Raw genomic sequence first — 18,141 nt, forward strand, 5'->3', positions numbered from 1 at the left:
GGTTTGGGGAAATGCCTTTAGCCATTCCCAACAGGTGACTACATGTGTGACTCAACCCGGTTGAGTCCCCAAGTCTCATCAACCTTTTGATAAAATTCTTGAAATTATGACATGCTGGAATTGGTCTCCGGCATGCATGCACCGGGTTTCGATCGTTTCTTCTCCCGTCACCCCTAGTAAATTTTTAGTGATGACCATCTAGCGATCTTACTTTTTAGTCTACAGAACAATTGTTTTTCCCGTAAGACGTGCAAGAGGCAGGGGCCAGGGAAGAAAATAAACCACCGCAATTCTCGGCCACAGCACCTTTCCTTTTCTTTTTAAATATATTTTTATTGATTTCAGAGAGGAAGGGAGAGGGAGAGAGATAGGAGCATCAATGATGAGAGAGAATCACTGATTGGCTGCCTCCTACATGACCCCCACTGGGGATCGAACCCACAACCTGGGCATGTGCCCTTGGCCAGAATCGAACCCGGACCCTTCAGTCTGCAGGCTGACGCTCTATCCACTGACCCAAACTGGCCAGGGCAACACAGCCGCACCTTTCATGTCAATCTCCTGGCAGGCGATTCCCGGGTTGGTCCAAACCTCCGAGGCTCCGCCCCTTACGTCGCTCAAGGAGACCTAGCGAGCGTGCGTGTGCACGTTGGCGTGTGCGCGCGCGACGGCACTGTTAACTGCGAGCGGGCGGGCCGGCGGGCGTCTGAGGTAGCGGGAGGCGGGGTCACCGGGGCTGGCCTCGCGCGTTAGCCCGGCCCTGCGCGCTCTGACTCGGCCCCTCGGTCCTCCGGGGGGCGCTGCGGGGCGATTCCTCCTCCTCGGAGGGGCTCGGCCTGCGGGGTCCCCGCAGCAGCTGCGGGCGGGCGGGTCGGCCGCCTCCCCTTTAGCAAAGCCTCCAGGTCAGTCACCGTTTGCGCCCTTTCCTCAGAAGGAAAGACCGTCCTTCGCGTCGCTGACTGCGGCCTCGGGTGCCCGGTCCCCGCAGCCGGCACTCCCGTCGGGTCCGGGGCGCCCTCCGTGGATTTTCCCCCCGGGGTGTCGGTGATTGAGTTTGGTAAGTTGCGTTCCGGGGGAGAGAGGAGCCTTTCCCGGTGGCTGGGTGCACGCGGGTGAATGAAAGACTGTGACTCGCGCGCTGACCGCGGGGAACGGCGGCTGCCTCCTCGGGTCTCGAGTCGGCTGCTCGCAGAGCCCTGCAACCCCCGGCGCTGAGCGGGGCGTCTCCGGGGGAATAGCTGGTGCGCGCTGACTTCGCTGAGAGCAAAAGTCGAGGTGGAACCAGCCCTGAGTTCGGTGGGTTTGGACGGGCGGGTGGTTCTCATTTAGAAATTCCCATCGGGAGGAAATCTGCCTGCAGCGGCAGGTGCACCCTTGATCTACATTCACTGACGGTCACGATGTGTCTCGCTTGTCGTTCTGGATGTCGATTCTTGTGATGATGAGCCAGTGAGGGGCAGATTGCAGACACTCACTTCACCCCTTAAACATGCGCCTCCTAAGAACGAGGGCTGTCTCCTTCCAAAACAGAAAGAAACTCCATTGTCCACCCGAGAAAATCAGATTCCTCCAGTTCCCCAGAAAAGTATCTATGAGGGAAGAATCAGGGGTTTTTTTTTGGAGCTAGCATCGATCCGCACAAGACCACACGTTGCATGTTGTTTTCCAATCTCTTTATTACGCCCAAAACATTTCCCTGCATTTCTCAAAATTTAATTTTGATTGTTGAAGATTCCAGGAGAGCTATACAGGGGTTGTCAAAAGTAGGCTTACAGCTGTCCGCGGCGTTCTTTTGAGTCAGTAAAGCTGTTGTAATAATCATAACATTCGCGTCTCTTTCCGTACTGAAACTGTAAAGCTGTTTTTGCCAACCCCTGTATTGTAAGATGTCTGCGTTCTGATGCAATGCTGTTTCCTGTGATTTTGTTTGACTTGTCTGCCTCTTGGAGTTCTTGTGAAGTACATGTCGGATCCGGAGCAGTATTCTGTAATACAAATACAATGCAAGGTATGCATGTAATTTAAAAAATGTTTACAAGCCAAGTTAGAAAAATTAAAAATACATGTGACTTTATTTTCAATAATTTATTTAACCCAGCATACTCAGTTATCAATAGAAAATGATTAGTGAAATTAATAACTAATGTAGTCAATATAAAAGTATTACTAGAACTCTTATTTATTTTTAAATATGTTTTTATTGATTTGAGAGAGAGAGGAAGGGAGAGGGATGGAGAAAGAGAAACATTGATGAGAGAGAAACCTCGATGGGCTGCCTCCTGCACGCCCCCGCCTGGGGATCAAGCCCAAAACCCAGGCATGTGCCCTGACTGGGAATCCAACCCGTGACCCCTTGGTTGGTGACCTCTTGGTTGGTGGGTGGGTGCTCAACCAGCAGGGCTAATAGAGCTTTTAAGAACTTTCACATTTTGTTTTTTACTAACTGATTGAAATCTAGCGTGTATTTTACATTTACAGCACATCTCATGTGGATGCTAAATTTTCATTGGAAATTCTTAATCTGTATTTAGATTTTATAAAATTTACTGTTGAAAAAAATAAGTTTACAAACTCAGATGTTTCAGACATACTGAAAAGTTTTTTAGTAAAGGAATCAATTTTATTTCTAAACGGAATTAAAAGTGAATAAAGTTAAAAATTCAGTTCCTCAGTTGCATTAGCTAGCCCAGGGGTGGGCAAACTTTTTGACTCGAGGGCCACAATGGGTTCTTAAACTGGACCGGAGGGCCGGAACAAAAGCATGGATGGAGTGTTTGTGTGAACTAATATAAATTCAAAGTAAACATCATTACATAAAAGGGTACGGTCTTTTTTTTTTTAGTTTTATTCATTTCAAACGGGCCGGATCCGACCCGCGGGCCGTATTTTGCCCACGGCTGAGCTAGCCTGTGGCTATCAAGTTGTACTACACAGGTTTAGAGACTTGAAAGTTTCCTGGGTGATGTGTGCTTCATCTCATTGGGAGACGCTTAAATTCACTTAAATCCCGCTGTTCATTAGTGATGTTAAGCCACATTTTCCCTTGTGGTAATCTGTGGGTGACACTTTGTTCCCCAAAGCCTTTTACCTAGTGGTTTTAGCATCAGTTGTTGATTTTTGCCTTAACCTGTTTTTATTTTTTTAACCTATTTTTATATTAGGGGATACAAATGTGTTTTTTTCAAATTCTGTCATTCCTTCTTCATTCTTTAGCTGGCAGTCCTCTGTGAATAGGAGCTTTCCTTCCAACCCTCCCTTCTATACATTTTTCTTTTGTAGTATCACAACATATTCTTGAACTTTCATTTACTATATTACAGCCAATAGCTGCCAATCAAGGAATCTTGCCGGATGTATGTCTGGTCAATTGGGCTGCTGTAACAAAAATGTGGTAGATTGGTGGCTTATAAACAACACATTTCTGGGCATTCTAGAGGCTGGGAAAACCAAGATCAAGGTGTCAGCAGATTTAGTGTCTGGTGAGGACCCACTTTGTGGTTAATAGATGGCTGTCTTCTCGTTGTGTCCTCACATGGCAGAAGGGGCAAGGGAGTTCTCTGGGATCTCTTTTATAAGGGCAGTAATCCCACTAATCATGACCTCAAGGCCCTACCTCCAAATACCATCACACTGGAGATTAGGTTTCAATATATGAATTGGGGAAGGGGGTTGAGACACAAACATTTAACATTTAGTCTATAGCACCTAACTTTTGGTGTTTAGGTTTTTAATGGGATCTGTAATGTAGGCATGCAGCACCCGCATGACTGACGTTAGCCACTCAATTCAAAATTATACAATATTGTCCAGAGCCTCAAATCTTTATGACAGAGTAATATGTATTCAAACTCTAGCTCACCACTTCCTAATTGGTCATCTTAGGCTAATTACTACTCCTGTCTGAATAAGATTGCCTCAACTATTCAATGGTGGTAATTGGATGAGTTATCAATGTTTCTGGCACACGTTGGGTACTCTGTAAATTGCAATTATTATTTATGTTCGGATGGTGTAGTATGGAGTTTCTTGTGGCTTTCACATATATCATTTCATTTTCTGCTTGATGACAGATGACTAATGACTGCTGCCTAAAGATTGAAAGTATGAGGCAAGACTTCCCATTACTACTTAATCAAGAGGAATTGAATTTGAAACATACTCTCTTAAAGAGACTTTGGGAACAAGAAGTGTTCAGGCAGGTTCCTCTATCAGACTCACAGGATGCTGGCCATTGATCTTTCTCCTTGTGGTAAGTCCTTGTTGGTGTTCCTTTCAGAGATCTTACTCTAGTCTAGCCCATGAACAGTTGTCTTGTGCAGGGTCTAAGCCAACCGTGGGCAAACTATGGCCCGCGGGCCGGATCTGGCCCATTTGAAATGAATAAAACTGAAAAAAAAAAAAAAAACACCATACCCTTTTATGTAATGATGTTTACTTTGAATTTATATTAGTTCACACAAGCACTCCATCCATGCTTTTGTTCCGGCCCTCCGGTCCAGTTTAAGAACCCATTGTGGCCCTCGAGTCAAAAAGTTTGCCCACCCCTGGTCTAAGCAGTCCTGCTTCTAGGCTTTCTAGGAGAGGGGGATTAAGTAGATAAGAATGCCTAAATCCTGGGATTTGAGAAGGATGGGTATGTATGTATCTGTATATATAAAAGCCTAAGTGGCCATTACGACCCATTGACCGAATGACTGGTCGCTATGACATGCACCAACCACCAGGGGGCAGACGCTCAATGCAGGAGCTGCCCCCTGGTGGTCAGTGCACTCCCACAGCCAACCTTCCCCCGCTGGCCAACCTCCCGTGGTCCTCCCCAACCCAGCCGGCCCCCACTGGCCCCGATCAGCCCTGATCGGCCCCAATCACTGGCCAGACTGAGGGACCACACCCGTGCACGAATTGGTGCACCAGGCCTCTAGTATTTTTATAAGAGAGGTTCTGCTTAATCATTTGATGAGTTTTATCATTGTTGGCAAACAACTCTGCCTCCCTGGATTTTAATTTCTTTATCTGTAAAATGGGATTATTAAATTCTTCCTCTTATTTATTAAATCCAAAACTACTTTTCTGATTTCAGATAAGATGGGCTGCTTGGGCATTTTATGGGAGCTGTATGTGTATGTGTATGTGTTTGTCTATCCATCCATCCAAATGTGTATGTGTGTGTCCATCCATTTAGAATTAGTGTGAAATGGTGCTTCCAGGTTTGTGAATGTGGAAACTAGGCAATCTAAGTTTGTTTGTTTTTATATTTTTACTGATTTTTTTTTAGAAAGAGAGGAAGGGGTGGGGATAGAAGATAGAAACATTGATGAGAGAGAAACATCAATCGGGGGGCAGCCTAAGTTTTCAGATTTCATTTCTTCTCAAGGTTGTCTTTTTTCAGACTTTTTCTGTCTTCATTAAGAGAAGCGCAAGGGGAAAAAGATTATCACTGGATGCCTGACACATTATTCTCAGGTAAATAGGAAATGTATTCCTTTATTAAAACACATACTTCTTCCTACTAGGTAGACATGTTTCCTTCTAGTGGGATGGAGCTTCTTTTTAAAAATATATATTTTTTTATTGATTTCAGGATGGAAGAGAGAGGGGGAGAGAGAGAGAAATATCAGTGATGAGAGAGAATCATTGATTGGCTGCCTACTGCACGCCCCCTACTAGGGATCAAGCCTGTAACCTGAGCATGTGCCCTTGACTGGAATTGAACCCAGGACCCGTCAGTCCACAGGCCAACGCTCTATCCACTCAGTCAAACCAGCTAGGGCTAGAATGGAGCTTCTTAATACAAATAGGACCTGCTAAGGGACTGAGTCCCCAGTTTAATTTTCTCAGGTCTCAGGGCTTCTCATGTGGTTGACAGATTACATAGGGAAATGATACTGTTATCCCAGTATTTACTAGTTTAGTCTGATTCTGTGCTCTAAGTGTGTGCTCTAATTTTGTTATGATACACAGAGAGTGGACATGCCTACTCAGAATTTGTGATTCTGAGGACACACAAAGGAAAGATGTATGTTCAGGACTATGCTAAATCCTGTCAATAGAGAAAAATAAGACCAGAAGGGGTCACAGTCTAGTTGTGGGAGATAATTACATTCATTCAGGTGAAAGAAATGCTCTTAAAGCTGTGTGACTGAATGAGATTACTAGTGAATATGTCCAAGTAGAGAGAAGGGACATGAGGACCATTGAGCCATGGGGGAGATGATGATGGGAAAACATGGAACCCTGTCAGGCATAGGGTCTCCCTCTTTCTCCAGTGAATGTTGATCGAGGCAATTGCCTGATGCTAGAACATTTGTGACAGTGACCTTTGAGGATGTAGCTTTGGAATTCAACCAGGAGGAATGGACTTTGCTAGTTTAAACTCAGAGAAATCTATACAGAGATGTGGTGCTGGGGAACTATGAGAATCTGGTTGCAGTAGGTAGGACTGGTACCATTTCTTCATTTAAATTTTTTCTGGAACAAATATTTCTTAAGTGACTCTATTACAGGCACTCTGCTGATTAATGGGAATGCCCCGGTAGACAGAGAAGGCATTGTTTCTGCTCTTACAGACCTTACTCTCAAGCGGCTTTCTCATGAAAATGAAGATTTGTTCATTGTACTAGTTTTATTTTCTCTATGGATAAAAGGCTTAAGACCTCAAAAATGTATATACAAGTTTGAGCCTGGGTAAATACCAGCAACCCTTTTTAAGTATATTGAGAGAGAGAGAGTATGTGTTTGCTTTTGAAAGTTTTAGTGTCATTTGGAAGTTTACTGGTATGGTAGAGTTACATGAAAATTTTGTTGTTTCTCAAGTTATAACCAACAGTATTTGATATCCCTGAAGAGCAGAATCTTGGCCCGTGATTTATGAAAGTATTTGCTATCCCTTTCCATGTTCTTAACATGAAGGATCTTTCAGTGAGAGGAAGACATCAACTACGCACACCTGGTCTGATCTTTCAGGTGGAACAAAGAGAAGTGCTGAAGACAGTGGGGAAAAGTTCTTCAAAGTGAGGGAAAAGGCATATGTGATTCTTTTTTTTTTTTATCTTTATTGTTAAAAGTATTACATATGTCCCCTTTTTTCCCCTATTGACCTCTTCTAGCCCACCCCCGACCCCAGCCCCAGGCCTTCAACACCCTATTGTCTGTGTCCATGGGTTATGCATATATGCATACAAGTTCTTTGGTTGATCTCTTCACGCACACACACACCCTCCCTGCCTTCCCTCAGATTTGACAGTCTGTTCCATCCTTCTGTGTCTATGAATCTATTTTGTTCATCAGTTTATTTTATTCACTGGATTCCACTTTTGAGTGAGATCATATTATACTTATCTTTCTCTGACTGGCTTATTTCACTTCCATGTTTAATTTTTTGAGGAAACTCCATATTGTTTTCCACAGTGGCTGCACCAGTCTGCATTCCCACCAACACAACACGTACTAGGGTTCCCTTTTTCCCACATCCTCCCTAACACTTGTCATTTGTTGATTTGTTGATGATAGCCATTCTGACAGGTGTGAGGTGATGCCTCATTGTCGTTTTAATTTGCATCTCTTGGATAATCAGTGACTGAGCATTTTTTCATATGTCTCTTGGCATTCTAAATGTCCACTTTGGAGAAGTGTCTATTTAGATCCTTTGCCCATTTTTTTTATTGGATTGTTTGTCTTCCTTTTGTTAAGTTGTATGAATTCCCTTATATATTTTGGAAATTAACTCCTTATCGGATATATCATTGGCAAATATGTTCTCCCATGCTCTTTCATTTTGTTGATGGTTTCTTTTTCTGTGCAGAAGCTTTTTATTTTTATGCAATCCATTTGTTTATTTTCTTCTTATTTTCCTTTGCCCTAGGACAGTGGTCAGCAAACTCATTAGTCAACAGAGCCAAATATCAACAGTACTTCTTCAAAATAGCCTCGCCCAGGCCAAAAACCGACTTCTGCGCATGGGCCTCGAAGTTTCAATCGCACTGTACGTGCGCTCCCACACGTGGCATTTTGTGAAAGAGCCACACTCAAGGGGCCAAAGACCCGCATGTGAATCGCGAGCCACAGTTTGCCGACCACTGCCCTAGGAAATGTATTGGTAAAGATATTGCTACGAGAGATGTCTGAGATTTTGCTGCCTATGGTTTCTTCTAAGATTTTTATGGTTTCACAACTTACATTTAAGTCTTTTATCAATTTTGAGTTTATTCTTGTATATGGTGTAAGTTGGTGGTCTAGTTTCATTTTTTTGCATGTACCTGTCCAATTTTCCAAACACCATTTATTGAAGAGACTGTCTTTATTCCATTATATGCTCTTGCCTCCTTTGTCAAGTATTAATTGAGCAATTACCTAATTATTGCCTTGTAAATTGTATAAGATATTATTGCCTCTACTAATATTAGTAATAGGCAATCATAGGAAACCAAGTATATTGAAGTATAGTGTAAGTAGCCAGAATCTTCATAAGTGTGTCCAATACCTGGAATATTTGGAGTCAGATTGGAATTCTCTTTTTGAATAGCAGAACTGACTTTTAAAACCTCAGTTTCTGGTGTTTTCTCTTTGGGCAGTGAGTTATTTGGGGCTGGAGAGACCTGGAGCCTCTCTGAAGGGTTCAGCACAGTCTAGATTATTTAATTTTTTACATTTTTATTATGATAAATCTATAACATAAAATTTGTCATTATAACCATTTTAAAACACACAATTCAGTGGCATTAATTATATTCACAATATCATGCAACCATCACCATCTTGTTCATTTTTTAAAATTATTTTAGGGCTATTCAGTTTATATAGAGAGAGCAGCAATTTTCAACGAGTGTACCCCAAGAATTTTTTTTTTAATCCTCACCAGGGGATTTTTTTTTCCCCACTGATTTTCAGACAGAGTGGAAGGAAGGGAGGAGTTGGCGGAGAGAGAGAGAGAGAGAGAGAGAGAGAGTTGCCTCCTGCTCTCGCCCCCCACCACAGCCGGGATGGAACCCACAACCCAGGTATGTGCCCTTAACAGGGAATCAAACCCATTTGGTCCCCGGGGCAACACTCTAATTACTGACCAAAATTGGCCAAGGCAAGATCCTTTTTGAGGCCTGGATAATGTTTATGTTTTGTCTGTGCTCAGACGTGATTACAGAGTGGCCCTGTCTCTGTTGCTGTTGTTAAATCCTGAATGTCAGGGGCTGCTTTTCTCTTTACCAATACCATGTATCCTATTTGTGTTCAGTTCACTCCAAATGTCTCAAAATGTGTTTTTACAGTTGGCGTTGTTGGAATCAAGATTTAAGGTACACATGTTGCAGTGAATGTTTATGTGTCTTTATCAGTAACAGTTCACCTGTCCTCTTTCTACCCCAAAATGGGTTGGCTAATTGTTTCCTCAGATGTCATTTAACATGTCCCTGGGTTTCTCCTCTTCCCCTTTCCCATAAACTGTTAATTAGGTTAAAGGATTTTTCAGATTGTGTTTTTTGGGGGCAAAAATATTCTATAGTTGTTGCTGTTTCTTGTTGCATCATGTCAGAACTCACATGATATCCAGATGCCTCTTTTGTGATGTTAAGATTTATCAGTTGATTCTGGTGTCAGCTCAGTCCTTCATTTATAAAGTTCTTCAGCTTATTTATGTAGTCTTAAATTATCCCCTAGTTAATAATATCTTTATTAATTGCAAAAGGGAAAAGGGGTAACCCCATCAATCTTTGAGAGGCTCCTTGCTTTCTGGTATAAGATGTTCCAGGATCATCGTGAACATCTCCTGTTTTACATTGGACTCAGCTATTTCCAAAATGAGTCCTGGTTTCTCTCATAGGCAAATGGCATTTAGAAGCATTTTGACACTAGAGGGGTTCATTGCTCTTGAGTTGTTACTGACTCCAGGCATTTTTTCATGGTTCAGTTTAGGAAAAGGTTTAAAAAAAATAAATAATAAATATATACTATATTCCCAATTCCTAATTGTTCTTGGATAGGGAGATATAAATCTTAAGAGCAAACTGTGTGTATGTATATGTGCCTGTGTGTGTGGGTACTCTGCAGCTGGTGTGAGGAAGTTGCAGGTCTGTAACTGTTGACTGTCAGGCCTAGACTCTCATGGTTTCTTTCTTTTTCTCTAGCTCTGCTTGCTCAGAACTCTGCCAGGTGAGGAGGGAGACACAGAAAGGGAAGAATGGGTGCAGGATTGCTGACATCTTGGTCACAGGTATGTGGGAAATTATACTCTTTCCAAAAAAAAAAAAAAAAAAACCAAAACATTGCTGTCCCCAAAGAACACATCTCTTGCCCATGACCCACAGCTTCCCAGTCCTACTGGGCCGGCCTCAGGCTTCCTCAGTTCTCTGGGCTTCTTAGAATGGGAGAGCAAATGCCTTACGAAAGGCTTCTATTACTACAACATTTGTTAATGTTTTTCCAGATAGTCCTCCAGATTGAGTATGTTTTATATACTGTGGGGTGCTATGAAGGAAAAGAGAGATTTTTCACTAGAGGAAACATTTGTTCATTTTCCAAATATGTTTTCTCATCCTGTTGTACACTCAGTCTGTACTAGATCTTGAATAAGATTTTGAGAGTCCTCAGAATCTAAGTGTGGAAATATCAAGTCAACTGTGTGTTAGAAAAGCTGGTCAAACCATGAGCTTGAATGAGATGGTCCAGGGAGTGAGAGTGAGAGAGGAGAGTTCCAAGAACTGAGCTCTGGGGCAGACCATGAGAGGCTTCCAAAGCATGTCTGAGCTTCCAACGCACTGAGCCTCCTTCCCCAGTCCTGGAAGCCTCTCTCACCATTCTTGTGGCTCAGTGGATGACGAATGGTTGGCTAAGGCCGAATGTGTGTGACGTTTCAGGACTTGGTGACCTTTGAGGAAGTAGCGGTGGACTTCTCTCAGGAGGAGTGGGCACTCCTGAACTCTGCTCAGAAAATCCTGTACAGAGATGTGATGATGGAGAACTTTAGGAACCTGGCCTCTGTGGGTAAGATTGGCCTCATTTATTCATCTCTACATACAGCAAATAGTTTATCATATATCATGTTCCAGGATCTGTGAAAAGAATAACAAGTTCTGCCAGGTGTGGCTCAGTTGCTTGAGTGTCCTCCCATGCACCAAAGGTTGCCGGTTTGATTCCTGGGTTTTAGGTTTGGTCCCCAGTAGGAGGTAGCTGATCAATGTTTTGCTTTCACATCCATGTTTCTCTCTCTCTCCCTCTCTCTCTAAAACTCAATTTAAAAAATCTTTTTTTAAAATAAGAAAAGAATAACAATATGTGGTGAACCCCAAATGGGTGGTTCCTGCCCTTATGGGGCAGTCTCATGGCTTCCCATGAAAATGCACTGAATTGATTTTCTCTATCATTAAAAGATAAGGTAATTTGCATTGTATATCTGATCTTCGCCTTGGATTTCAAGGGTCAGTCCCATAAGAGACATGGAATATGGTATTTGTTTTGGGGCCCTGTGAAAGCTCTCTGATCTGATCTGTTTTGCTGCTCCTAAAGTTGCACTTGCCACTTCAGACCAGAGTATTGGAATCAGTTTTATGGAAAGATTTCTTGCCTCCTTCTCAGTGCTCCAAAATCACATCTTTTTCATTAGCAGGGTATCATCTCTGCAAATACAGTCTTATCACTGAGGTGGATCAGTAAGAACTGAGGCCAGGGAAGAAAAGAATTCTCCAAGGGGCCTGTTCAGGTGAGCCCCAAGCAGAAGGGAGTCATTGTGTGGAGCAGCCATAACTGGTGGTGCATTTCGGAATGTCAGTATGGGAAAAGGATGCTGAGGCGATTCTGTGGGCTTTCCTTCTTTCAACATATTTCCATTCATTCCTGTTCTGATTTGATCTCAGAAAGACTTTTAATTCCTCTTTCTTTTAAAAAAAAAAAATTTTTTTTATGTATTTCAGAGAGGAAGGGAAAGGGAGAGAGAGATAGAAACTAATGATGATGAGAAAGAATCATTGATCAGCTGCCTCCTGCACACCCCACACTGGGGATTGAGCTCCCAACACAGGCATATGCCCTGAGAACCTTGACCTCCTGCTTCATAGGTCCACACTCAACCATTGAGCCTTGCTAGCCGGGCTTAATTTCTCTTTCAATTTCACATTTCCTTGAATAATTTCTGTTCAGTCCTCCCTACTTTGCTTTCCAGGTAATACCCTCTCTTATTGTCTCAAACCTCCAGAATCCTTTCTAAGTAAAATACCTCCCATTTCCATTGCTTGTTCCTGTCAGTTACTCTGGTCATTGGTTTCATCTTCTCTTTCACATTTTTCTTTCTATATTTAGTGTTATTATTTGAAAACAAATCCACAGAGTATTTACCTTATTTTTTCTTTCATCCCTACTTTTTTCTCCCAATAGTTATAAAAATTTTCCTCCTTCAGTTTCAGGCTGGGCTACTCAACTTAAATCAAAACATTCAATTGCTATGCAGAATGTTCCTGAGGAAAAAACTTCTAACGGCATAAAAATGGTAAGATTTACTAGGGATGGCTTTTTATATTATGAGAAGTCTGTAAATTTCAGTAAATTAAAACAGCAGCAGCACCCATACAAGGAGAGGCAGTTGAAGCAAGTGGCGGAGAGCTGTCTCAGGGAAGACTATGAATCTCACAGAATTTGAGAAATCTCCAATCCTACCTCAACACTTGCTGCCTCACAGTAAGCAGCTTCAAAGAGAATACCAAAGAATAAACATTTACTTAAATGTGATTTGTTTTTAATTATTTAATACATAAGTCATTTATTCCTTACTCACCATTATAGAAACTCTGTATTTAGGATGCCCTTTGATTGGAATGAATACAGTGAGGCTTGGGAAGCATTCAGCTCATTCAAATTGAAGGAATTACTAGGGCAAAAATCGTACATATGCCATAGAATTGGTAAAAATGTCAGTCATAATAATGGACTTCTTATATGTGGCAGAATCCACATGGAAACGAATTCTCATAAGTGTAATGAAAGTAAGAAAGCTTTAGGTCACCTTTTAATCCTTATTCAACAGGCACCAACTCACCCTGGTGAGAAACCTTTGGAATTTGATCACTATGGAAAATTCTTCAGAAAGAACTGTCACCTTATTTGTACAAGATATTGGAAGGGACAGAAATGCTACAAATATAAAGAATACAGGAAAGATTTTGACCATTTCTTAACTCTTAGGAGTCATATGAGTACTCACTCTGAAGACAACATTTCTGAATTTATTGACTGTGGCAGAGTTTTCAATCTAGAGTCATCCTGTAGGGAACACTCAAGAACTCTCACAGGAGAGAAATCTGAGTGTAATCAATGTCTTCTGTCCTTCAGCTTACACTCTTCCTTTTCAGGACATGTGCAAAACCCTATTGGAGAGAAACTCTGTGAATGCAGTGACTATGGACAAAGACCTTCCCTTAGAGTGCACAAAAACTCGTGTACTGAGAAGGGAAGCTTAAAATGTGATAAACATGGGAAGGTTTTTACTGGCCCCTTGTCCCTTCAGAAATGTGAGAGACTTCACACTGCAGAGAAACCTTATGAATGTAGTGACTGTGGGAAAATATTCATTTTTCACTCTTCCCTTAAGAAACATGTGAGATCACACACTGGAGAGAAGCCTTATGAATGTAATCATTGTGGAAAATTCTTCAGCCAGAGCTCTCATCTTAATGTGCACAAAAGAACTCACACTGGAGAGAAACCCTATGACTGTAAGGAATGTGGCAAGGCTTTCACTGTTCCTTCCTCCCTCCAAAAACATATGAGAACCCACACTGGAGAGAAGCCCTATGAATGCAGCGACTGTGGGAAAGCCTTTATTGATCAGTCATCCCTTAAGAAACATCAACGCTCTCACACTGGAGAGAAACCTTATGAGTGTGATCAATGTGGAAAATCCTTCAGCACGGGCTCTTATCTTATTGTGCACAAGAGAATGCACACTGGAGAGAAAACCTATGAATGTAGAGAATGTGGGAAGGCCTTTAGGAATTCCTCTTGCCTGAGGGTACATGTGAGAACTCACACAGGAGAAAAGCCCTATAAATGTATTCACTGTGGAAAAGCATTCAGCACCAGCACTAACCTTATAATGCACAAGCGAATACATACCGGGCAAAAACTTTAAGAATGAAATGACTACAGGCTAGCTTTAAATGGCCCTTCACACCTCATTCCTCACTCTAGAACTCACACTGGAGAGAAACCTCATTGTGACCAATGGTGAAAGCCTTTAGGCACAACTCTCGACTTAACCTTATACAGGGAGCAACCTTGTAAGTGTTACAGTTCTGTGATTGTCTTTATCAGTGAGTGTTTCATCCTTAAAGTTTGACAACTCATTAATTGAGTATTAAATGTAATGTAGCATTCTAAATTTCCCTTGATTTACATCACAGAAGTTTTGATCGATAATGTTTTCATTGTAATTTAGTACTTAATATTGTCCAATTCTCATCAAGATGTCTTGGATCTATACAAGATTCTTGGATTTAGAAATGTATTTTAGTGTGAAAACTGCATATTTTAATTATTTTTTAGTTATAGAGTTCTAATTTAATTTTATTGTGCACTCAATATATGGTCTTCATGATATAGATTCTAAATTACATATACTCAGATAGAAAATGGTTGGAGATTTGCTTTGTGGCCTAATGTGTCAGATAGAACCAGTTGCTGTTCCATATTCATTGCTCCCTTCCTTAAAGTAACAGAACTACAATTGTGTTCAGGTTGGCAGTGTGGACAGTTTGTTAAGGAATTATCTAGCTTTCCTTGTAGCTATGAGTGCCCATGAGCCCACAGCCCTGGCCAATGAGAAAGAGTGAGAGCTGCTCCTGGGTTTTAAAAAGAAACCCATGAAATGGGAGCATCTCATCTGGTATTTTCTCATAACATTTTCCATTTATCTTATCTCTTCTTCTTTCTTAGGAAATAAACCAAAAGGATGGCAGTCATAGGCTACTGATTATACAGCAAGGAAATACAATAGTATTTGGCTGTACCAACCCTGGGTTGCTTGTTTCTGGACTTCATGTAACATGAAAAAAAAAACAAAACAAAAGCTCCAAACTGGTTTAAACCACTCTTGTGGGAAGATTCTGTTACAACAGATTTCACTCTCAATTGATAGATCTCATATGTGGCCAGGTTTTATGAATCCTTCAAGTATAGTTGAAAACAATGTATATTCTGTAATCATCAGGTATAATAGATTTATCTGATAGATAAACCTTACTCTGTTTATTAAATCTGTATCGTTACAAACCTTATCTCCTGGTCAACCAATGGTTGCTGATACCATTATGCCAATAGGAATTCCCAGTTTGGGGTATAGCAAAGAAGGAAAATTTATTTAGTACAAAACAGCTCCATTGTGAAATAGCACAGCTGTGGAATACCTTACTACTGTTATACCTCAATTATGAAGCAGCAGGACAGCATGGCTGTTTAGAGGCTCTGGGGCTAGGTGGCCCTGGGGCAAGGCCCTGCTCTGGCTAGGCAGCTCTGTCCTGCTCTGTTCTACCTCACTCAGCCCCTGTGCTGGTATGCTCAGCTCTGCTCCAGTGAGACACTTTCCAAGTTTTAGCTCCAGCAAGTCTTGTCATTTTTTTAAAAAAATTATTTTATTGGTTTTTTACAGAGAGGAAGGGAGAGGGACAGAGAGTTAGAAACATCGATGAGAGAAACATCGCAAGTCTTGTCTTCAGGGGAATGGGGAAGTGTCCTCCCAGAGGCAGAGAGGACTTGACTTACATAGACAGAAGTCCCTGTCCCTGGTCCTTGATTAATCCGCCCTCATGCAAAGGAGGACTCCAAATCCTTGCAGTTTGACTGGTCTAAAAAGCACTGCCCTGACTGGTCCCAAGGGAGCTATTCTGATTGGTCAGTGAAGATGTTGATGAATATGGCTGCACAGCTCCTATTGGATGGGAAAACCTCAGTCTTATTGGTTGAAATAGGACTCCAGGAATTCCTCTGTGAGGACTGGCTTGCAGAAACACAGCGCAGGAAGGCAGTCCAGTGCAGAGGCAGGCAGCTTAATGTAGGCTTCTCCCTAAAGTGTGGTTTGTGTGAGAAGACTCTGTATAGAAATGGCTGCTAGGCTCTGTTTAAAAAATTAAGCCCAGTTAAGCCACCAGGAGCCCTTCTTAGTAGGTATCTTCTTTCTTAGGGTCCACACAACTTACCCTCAAGTAGTTCACCAAAAAATGTATGTCTTTAGAGAGGGAACCAACACATAAAATGCTAAAATGGATAAATCTACTTTATAGTCCTGGGCCAGTTGTGGGATAGGCACAGAATCAGCAAGGAAGTGTGCACTCCTGTGGATTGGCTGTGGGCAACAGATTGGAAAGTGCATGCATAGATAAGTGGAAGCTCCTGGGGTTCAATGGTGCCTGGATATTCTCTCATTTGTTTAGTAGTGGAAATAGCCATGTGGAAGTTAATCTAAAGTTCCAACAGACAGACAGGAATGGGGGCAGCCTTTTGTCAGAGCTGGCCCAGAGCTATTAACAGGCTAACTATTTTGTCTTTTTCTCTCATTCTCTGGTGTTGTAATTTAATTTAGAGCATCTCAATTTTTTTCTTGTTGGTTTCAGAGTTAGGAATTTCTTCCTGAGGGATGTGTTAAATGTTACAAGGACCCTAGTCCTCAGAATCAGATAGGAAAAAAAAAAAATGAAGTGAATGAGAGAGGTCCCTATTTCTAGAAAGAGACATTGCAATTTCATTAGTGACATTGCTACTGTAGAATCAAGCATTTTGAAAATATCCCTTAGTATTTCTTGGGTACATGATGTCACTGCTGACCTCAACGAGAACAAATGTGATGGAGGCAGAAAGATGCCAGATGAGTTGAAGAGAGTGGAAATGGAAAGTATAGACCTATTTTTTTTTAAATCCACCAAGTAAATTTGAAGAACTAATAGGCTTTATTGAGTGATAAAGGAATCAGCCAGCATCCCATCCAACAACCAGAAGGGTTGTGCAAGTGGAGGTTTTATTAGGGGAAAGGGTGAGGCAAATGAGTCATTAGCAAAAAAGGGGGGAGGTATTTTAAGCCAAGCCATCTTCTTTTGGGAGAAGGGAACTGCAAAGTCTAACTATCAAGGTCTTAACACAAGTGACCCCATTTTAGGACTGTGGTTTTCTCATTAATAGCCGCAATATCAAAAAATTTGGAACAGTACCCAAAGAAAAATGTTTCATTTTCATTGAAAGATAGGAGGATGTAGAAGATTCCTATGACATTAGACATGATCATATTGCATGCAAACTTTGGGGAAAAACTGGATAAGGAAGGAAAAAGTGATAGTGTAAATTCCCTGGAACATTCAGAAGAGATGGAATAATTATACAAATAATTATTGAATGACAGTGGTGGTTAATGTTGTGATGGCATAGTTTCCAATGAGAGCATATAGTTTCCAATGAGGCCCTATAACTGAGAACTGAAGAATCCTGGGTGAGATTCAGCCAAGCATCAGCTTGTCGAACTGCCAATTCCCGAAGCAGCAACTTCTTCTCATTCTATACAATTACTTTATTTACACTGCCACCCATGCAGACGGATGGACACCAGACCAATATAATTGACCTCTGAGATAATAGGTCCTGTAGACCCCTCAACTCAAAATTAAACTGACATTTTTCCTCCCTAAAATGTTGCTTTTCCTTTTATTACCATCACTGTAAAAGCTACACCATTAACTCTGGCACCCATGCATTTGTTTCCAGTGGTTCTCAATGAGGCTGAGTTTGCCCCTACAGGACAATTGGCAATGTCTGGAGATGTTTCTGGTTGTAACAGTACAGAGTTGGCATCTAGTGGGTAGTCCACAGGAACCTCTTAAAAATCTCACAGAACATGAGACAGCTACTCACAAATAATTATATAGACCAGAATGTCAATATTGTCATGGATTAGAAATGCTAATAGACTCTTGAGAACTAATGCTAAAATTTTTTTCTAAAAAATCCCAGCCATCGTCTACTATTTTATAATGATATTAAAAATATTATCTGAAAGAAATCTCACAGTCTTGCTCTGTTGTTCTATTGCATCTTTTTTATTGTGGCTAAATATACATAACATACTAGTAAAATACACTATTTTAACCATTTTCAGGCATACAGTTCTATTGATTTGACATCAAG

At 41.5% G+C, this 18,141-nt stretch overlaps 1 protein-coding gene across 1 annotated transcript; it reads left to right on the forward strand.

Moving 5' to 3' along the window:
* Window positions 1-1,082: 1,082 nt before the first annotated feature.
* On the forward strand, window positions 1,083-18,016 carry LOC118658812 (zinc finger protein 177-like). Its single transcript, XM_036314531.1, has 6 exons — window positions 1,083-2,008; window positions 4,071-4,249; window positions 10,116-10,201; window positions 10,845-10,971; window positions 12,381-12,469; window positions 13,004-18,016. Exons 3-6 carry the CDS (start codon window positions 10,169-10,171, stop codon window positions 14,105-14,107), a joined length of 1,353 nt encoding a protein of 450 aa, XP_036170424.1. The 5' UTR covers window positions 1,083-2,008; window positions 4,071-4,249; window positions 10,116-10,168; the 3' UTR covers window positions 14,108-18,016.
* The last annotated feature ends 125 nt before the right edge of the window (window positions 18,017-18,141 follow it).

This window comes from Myotis myotis, unplaced genomic scaffold (genome assembly GCF_014108235.1).
Source record: "Myotis myotis isolate mMyoMyo1 unplaced genomic scaffold, mMyoMyo1.p scaffold_m19_p_6, whole genome shotgun sequence".
In the NCBI taxonomy this organism is placed as follows: Eukaryota; Metazoa; Chordata; class Mammalia; order Chiroptera; family Vespertilionidae; genus Myotis; species Myotis myotis.